We start from the raw sequence: 7,674 nt of genomic DNA on the forward strand, positions 1-7,674 counted from the left end.
TGCCTAACATTATTTTTTACGGTGAAAAGTCTTCATTAAAAGGCTCCTCATCCCATTTCTTTGTTTAAAGTTAAATATGGTGACTTCAGCTAGGTATATAATGTGTGGTGCATGAATAATATTTTTGTTAGGAAAGAAGTTGGAACCTAGCTACCCTTACCCTGCGAAGAATTGAAGCCCAGTAAAAAAGATGTTCGTGAAACCCTGAGGCCCCCGTTTGGCAACATAGAGAAAGTAAAACTTTCTCAAATGCAAACGGAATATGTTAGTATCCAAAGTAAGGTGAGAAAAAATACAATTGTGAAACAAGTTAGCCATAGAGCCACCTGTTCAAAAGTTATGGCCAAGGTTAAATTTTTCAAGGTCAAAGTTGTTGAATTTTAAACAAAGGTCTTGTCACAAGGATAACATTTTTGAAGTATGCAAGCCCTAGCTTTAGCCGTTCAAAAGCAATGGCCAAAGTTAAAATTTTAAATGTCACGGTCAAAGGGTCAATTTCTTGGTATCCTAGGAAAGGTCTTGTCACAAGCATTATGTACGTGAAGATGGAAAGCCCTTACCTTTTATTAATTAAAATTATGGCAAAGGGAGATTTTTACTACACCACATAAGTAATAAGTGGGTCTACAATTAATCATGCCTTTCAAAAACTTTTTCTAGTAAAATGACAATGAAAGATTAGATTCAAAAACATGGAAGGCATTAAAAAAATCCAGAAATTCATGTTATTTCTTATATTGAATTATTCTAATTATTCTTTTATCGCCCGCGTTGCGCAGTGGTGGGAGCGTCTGCTCTAGAGTCGCCAAGTAAGAAGTTAATCCTTATGTCGCGGGTTCGAATCCTACTGTCGGACGTGGAGACAGGTCCTTTAGATGAGACCGTATAAACCGAGGTCCTGTGTCGCAGTAGGTGCTGGCACGAAAAATATCCCTCTCTGCTAAATGGCCCTAAGTGCCGAGCAAAGAACAAAATTTACAGCTCTCCACCGGCAAGTGGTGACGTCTCCATATGAGTGAAAAATCCTCGAGAGGGGCGTTAAACAATATACAATCAACCATAATCAGATAATCAGAATAGATAATCAATCTAATTATTCTTTTCATTCTCTGAATTTACTGACGTTCGTAAGGTTTTTTGTATTATAATAATAGATAACTCGTTTCGATAACCTAATTTATTCAACGTTCATCAGATTAAGATCTTGAAAGTCTGTTCACAGATTCTAGATATTATTTTTTCCTCATAATTACTTTAATAATTTTCCTAATAACATGCTAATTTTTTTTTTTTTTTTTTTAGAAATTTCGTCCTTCCTTTCTTGAAATACCCAATCATTCTTCGTAATAAGAACATAATATTTTTAAGCAATGCGATTTAAACGAACCAAAACTATATTATCATTTTAGTAACAAAACTATGGTATTCATTTACTTAACGTCAATAATAAACCAATATTCCAGAACATAAAACAAGAATATGCAAAGAAAGGTAGCTATCTTTATAAACTTGAATTAAAAGAAATCAAGGTACAAATTACAAACTTCTCTAACAATTGCAGTATTTAACTAAAGCTTTGGCTTTCCTACAACCTGTGCCTAATATATACTGATGCTAATGAATATCCTAATTGATTTTCAGATCCAGTTTGTCTACAGGGCAAGTGAGTACATTAAACATTTTAAGTCAAGAAAATCACGGAAATTCCATTTCAACGAATCAAAAATTAGAAAATGAGTAAATGATTAATGATAAAGAATGAGATATAAAGTTTAATTATTGGTAAAAACCTGACTTAAGTTAGTTTACCTCCACACCGTGAAACGTCAAAAGACTGTTTGGGATGGTAAGTTGGCAGAATGGGTCACAGCTGCCTAAATGAGGGAGCCGAAGCAACATGACACTGCCTTTAATGGCATCACTAGAAATGTGAACCCTGGGCACAGATGTCGACTTACTAGTCAACACATGAACTTGAAAAAATTTGTAATGAAGCAACTGGGGTTGTAAATACAACCTGAATCGATAAAAAGATGTGACCACATACACTTGTCTCTATTTATATAGAAAAATCTGAAATAAAGAATAATATATTTATATTAACATAAATGAAATAAGAAAGATGCATAAATTCATTGAAACTGAGTAGTAAATGGATATATTAATATATATTCATATATTTTAAATAAACTGGAGTATTTATCACGTTCCACTGTAGAGGGCCACAAATAAAAACTGTGATTGAATGAGCCAATTGTTCATGTTGATAATTTATTCACAAGAAAGCTAGAAGGTAATCAATAAACTAGTAAACAGAACTGGTCGCATCAGTATTTGTCGAGTAAGACAAACGTAGTAAACATAAACACAAACACACATAGGCATTCACACATTGACAACACAAACGTGAACGCATACAACAGATTAACAAACTACAAAGAAACGAACGAAATGGAAGGAAATACGAACTTAATCTGTCATTATGATGAACTACTGATAAACCAAATATCAGCTCAAAATCTGCTTATCTCTAGAGAAAATTTTGGAAAAATAAGTGGAGCAGACAAGTACACTAACACAGTCAGAGAGACTGGTCTCAGAAACGATGGTGCACGATTTACTACCATTTTTTTTGTCTTTCACTTTTAAAAAAACTTATTAAGGCAGACAACTTTACTTTCATGTATAGGCAGGTACTTTAATCCTTCAATACCTTTCTGGCTTGTGTATTTACCTTAAAACGTAAATGCAAGTAACTGTTAATAGACTATCCACGTAAAATCCTTATTGAAGTTTTGAAAAATGAATTTTTCACCCAGGTAAATTACTTTACGTGTACATGAATTGGCGTACTCAAAGTTTAGCACAACCAATAGAAATTGAATTGTTTGCGTAATCATGAATTAGCGCTACACACATCTGTGTTACACGTATATATTGTACAAAATTAATATATGATTCCATAGCGCTATTCATGAATGTCAAATTGTTTTCTGCGACAAAGCAGCTAAAATATGAACCCCGCTTTTTTCAGTACACAAACACTACTGAACGGGATGCATATTTGATATCATTTAAAACAAAGGGATTCACATATAAAGCTTTCTGGAAAGCCATGCTTCTGGTAGTCACGTATTCATTTGCATAAAAATTCGTTCGCAAGCCAAGAAGTGAGCTGAAAACAATTTTCTGTAACCTTTTTCAATGACAAAACGAACAGTATTCGAGCTCAAAAGTTCATTAAACAGCAAAAAATAGGAACAAAGCAAAAACGGATCTCCAAAACATCAGAGGTGGGATCAGGAGGAGTGAACATCCCCTGCGTATCAGTCATCCAAGCAGTGTGCTTCTTGTTATGATCGGGAAGAAACGAAAAAATTGTGGACAACTCTGTTGATAAATAATGGCCTTACAATCAGTTTGAAAAAAAAAAATGATTAAAAAAATGTATTTGCTGACAGGATTATTTTATCCGCTATTGAATTTGAACTCTAAATGATGATTTTGAACCAGAGAATTCACAAACATTCGAATGATATTCATTCTTCACAGAATCGAAATTGAAAAGAAAGAAATATTTGCAAAACCAATGTGTATTTCAAATGCTTGCTTTATAAAAATATATTTTAGGAGAATTATTTTCGTCGCTCAGTATGTAGATATGTCAAGATAATAAATTTAGAATATGAAATGACAATGATTTGAAATGTTTACTTTTTTGTATGAAGTTCTGTTGTGTATGATGGCGACCCCTCATCTCTACCGTGGCTATATATAGGCGTGTCATTTGGAGTACTTGTCCTCCTTCTTGTCCTCAGTGTAGTAGCTGTTGTGTGTTACAGAAAGAGAAGATCACGTGAGAACAAATTTGATTACTATTAAAAAATTGTAAAGTATTTCTATAGATGAAGACATGAAAAAAGGGTTTTTGATATACTAGTACTCAATCTGTGACAATGTCCATTGATATCAATTGCGACCTGTATAATAGCAGACTCATCTTTTTGTTCATATAAAGCAGAATGTATTTAAAATACTATACAAAAAAGAAAACTGTTATACTTTTGCCATTCAACTCTACATTTATATATAATGACGATATATTATCAATAAACAATAGATAGTTCTATTCAAAAGGTGGTCATGATATATCTCAGAGAGTTAAGGATAAAGCTTTTCTCAGAATTAAACATATATGGTTCATATTTGAAAATTTTATTTCAAAAAGAAAGACTTTAATGGCTACATAAGAACAAACCTTTATGATAAACATGATGACACTAACTTTCGTCAACTTTCCTTATTTATGCAGTAATATACCATCATCACCTGTACAGAGTTTACATATCTCAGTTGATGCGATACACTCTATGTACGATTGATTTCTAAAACGAGGCAATTTACTGACAAAAAAGTTAATGAAAAAAGAAAAAAAAATGGTCTCATTTGCAGTTATAATTTTGCATTGTCTATGGTCGATGTAATGACCCTACTAGTAAATACAATCTATCATTAAGGTAAATGCTACGAGACATTTTTCTTACTAATTGTACCACCATTACATTTGTATTTCTAATATTTTACTGACTTTGAAAAGAAGTTTCCCTCTTTTTTTTTTATATTTTTCTTTTATAATGAAACAGTTATGTTTCTTTTACAAAAGGAATTTAATATCTAGAGTTAATGTTAAAACATTGAACAAAACAGGCATATTTGATTTACGAACGTTTGATTAAAATAATCTACAATTTTAATTTAAGAGGAAACTCCTAGGGGAAAAGATGAACAGATTCCTTTATTATCCAGAGGTATAATTTAAGTACAGAAAAAGTATAATATGAATTATGAAATTTAATGAAGACAAACCGTACAATGTCCAAAAGATTATATTCTATCAATTATCATTTTTGCTAGGGACACCATTCTACAAAACATCTACTTTCCATGAGGCATGTGAATTTCTCAAAAACGATGGGAAAATTCTATGTTTCATAGGAAAATGGGGTTCGGGGAAATCGGCAACAGCAAAACAAGTTTATAAGTCCTTTACTGGAAGGGAACCGGTTGTTATAGAGGACATATTGAATTTTGATGTTAGTACTTGTCAGGACTCTGTCATCGTAGAGGAACCGTTTCCAAGTGACGACATTCCTGATGTGGAAAGAAGTGATATTCTTAAAAAGTTAATCTCCTTGTGCAAACAGACACAGAGAACAAATGAAATAAAAACATTTCTGATTATAACTTCAACTGACGAGGCTTGGGAAAATATTGCAAAGGAAATGCACAATTGTTCATTTACAAAAAATGAATTACACTCTTTTGGCTTGAATTGGAAGGATATGTCAAATTCAGAACGGATTCAGATCCTTCACACAATTTTCGAAGCTTACAAACCAGATACACCTTCCTCTACCGTCGAAAAGGTTGTCTCAGGATTTAAAGATCAGTATGTTGGATTCCCAGAGATCTGTACACTATTTTTTAAATGTAGCGAATTTCAGAAACATGCTGTTGTATTCTTTGGTCGACCGCTACGATATTTAGCCTCACATTTAGAAAAAATGTGTCTTGATTCAAACAAGAAAGAACAATTTCTTTTACTGGTGTATATGAGCGTTAATGACATGAAAATAGATATAAACAAATCGGATCATAAGCTGAGAGAAATATATGCATCATGTGGTCTCAACAATATTGATTTGAAGTCGCTTTTACCACCAGAAGAACTCGTAGTGAAAGAAAACTCGTCAGTCTATGTATTACAGCATGGAATCATAAAAAGAATGTCACTCATTACTTTTGGAAAGTTTTATTTCTCGGAATTGCTGAAGTTTTCATCGAGGAAAGACCTGCTTGGCTGGATAAAACGCAAAAACACAACATTCATGGCACCACTTGTAAAAGGTGCTAAGGAAGCATCAGAAATGGAACCAGTTCTTGAAATTAATAACGAACATTGGATTGAATATCTTAAGAAAATTGAATCGGTAGCAAAACCAACTGTTGAGGTTAAGTGTAAAGATGAAATACCCCAAAAAATACGTACATCTGAAATATGCACATTAGAAGGTCATTCATAGGATACGTAAATAATTGATATATCGTTAATATATCTGACATTTGACGTGAAAATATCCCGGGGGCATGCGTTATTCCGAAAGGTACCAGCGGAAAACAATATCGCTCAAAGGAGTAACGAAAGAAGTGAAGTGACACCTTTTTTAGAGCCTGCATGAGGTTTCTCACATGGATGCAATATTTTTAATTTATGGTCAAATGACTGCTCTTATGTAATATTCATTATTATTGTGATTTTTTAAAAAAAATTTAAAATGAATGATCGATGTTTGTTTTCGAATTTAGAAAATACAATTTTTGCAATCTTTGATCATATTCTCAACATGTTATGTCAAAAATCAAGTGTATTTACCTTGCTGGTGTAACGACAAAAAGTGACCCCCGTAAAATATTGACCGGGGGTCATTTTTCTACGTAGAAATTTGACCCACTTTTCTGTAGAAATCATGGCCTTGGGGTCATTTTTCTCCGTGTGCATTGTAGAAAATTGACCCCGTAGAATAATGATCCCTTGTCATCTTTTTATGCAAAAACAATTCGTTTTAGTAGAAATATTCTGGTTTGGCGAATGCATACGGGTGATATCAAGTTGTCTTATGCTTTGAAGTGTTAATTTCTGAAAGCTTTTAAGCTAAAATAACGAAATCAAAGCTATAAAATACCTTACATTAATGACATACAAACTGTTTTATCCCCACTAAAGGAAAGCAATATTAAAATGTTCTAACTAAAGGCTATATGAAAGCAAAGAAACGAGAATTCATAGAAACGTTTATTACATTTTTTTTATAGTAAGTATCCACTGTTGACATTTTTATCTTAAAAAGTTCATTTTTAAACTTCCGCCAGAGTTCGTTTGTACAAAACCAAATCTCAAACCTCTGTTTGCGGAGACGCAGAGGACCATGGGTAGTATGGGTCATTTCTAGCTGGTGTCAATTATAAATCTCTTTGATTTTACCCTGGATACATAATTTTTCAACAGTTAAAAGTTTTTTTTATCTCTACTTTTAAAACTGGAACGAAAATGGTTCCAGCTTAGAAAACTCGTATAAAAATATTTGATTTTTTTTCTATGAATGAACTTCTAATGAAAAAAATAGGGATGATTTAAATTGTAAAAATAAGTACGAAATTGAATTGCCTCTGACCTATGATACAAGGGAAACAAAAAGTGGTTAGCTCAAAACCTGTAAAATGTCTTTTGTCGTTTGCTAGTGTCAACAAAACCTTAACAAATCGGGGTTGTAGCATAAATCATGATTAACTAAAAAAGAAGTGCTCGTCTTTCTAAAAAATAGGTACATGTAGTATCGTTTCCTTGTTCTATCATGTACTTAAGAAAATACATATGGTGATTTTAGGAGGTTTTTACCAATAGAAAAAACAATTTGGATTATGGAAAAGTTGTTACTTTACATATTATAATTATGCCCCATAAACGAAGTTTCAGGGGTATATAGTTTTTTACCTGTCCGTCTGTCTGTTTGTATATTTGTCCGCAAGAACTTGAAAATTTCCCATAACTTTAGACTGGATAGGACTATGGCTGCATAAGCAAGGGAAGTTGATGATAGAAAAGTTTAAGTCATC

At 32.7% G+C, this 7,674-nt stretch overlaps 1 protein-coding gene across 1 annotated transcript; it reads left to right on the plus strand.

Annotated features, from left to right (window-relative positions):
- Positions 1-3,728: 3,728 nt before the first annotated feature.
- Positions 3,729-6,219, plus strand: LOC134281334 (uncharacterized; the record flags this gene model as incomplete). The annotated part of the gene is made up of 3 exons (XM_062763822.1): positions 3,729-3,856; positions 4,761-4,808; positions 4,915-6,219. Coding segments are annotated over 3 exons (1,345 nt in total), but the record flags the coding sequence as incomplete, so codon positions are not given.
- Positions 6,220-7,674: the final 1,455 nt, after the last annotated feature.

This window comes from Saccostrea cucullata, unplaced genomic scaffold (assembly GCF_032062105.1).
Source record: "Saccostrea cucullata isolate Sc308-1 unplaced genomic scaffold, CSIRO_AGI_Scuc_v1 ctg15214, whole genome shotgun sequence".
Taxonomy (NCBI): domain Eukaryota; kingdom Metazoa; phylum Mollusca; class Bivalvia; order Ostreida; family Ostreidae; genus Saccostrea; species Saccostrea cuccullata.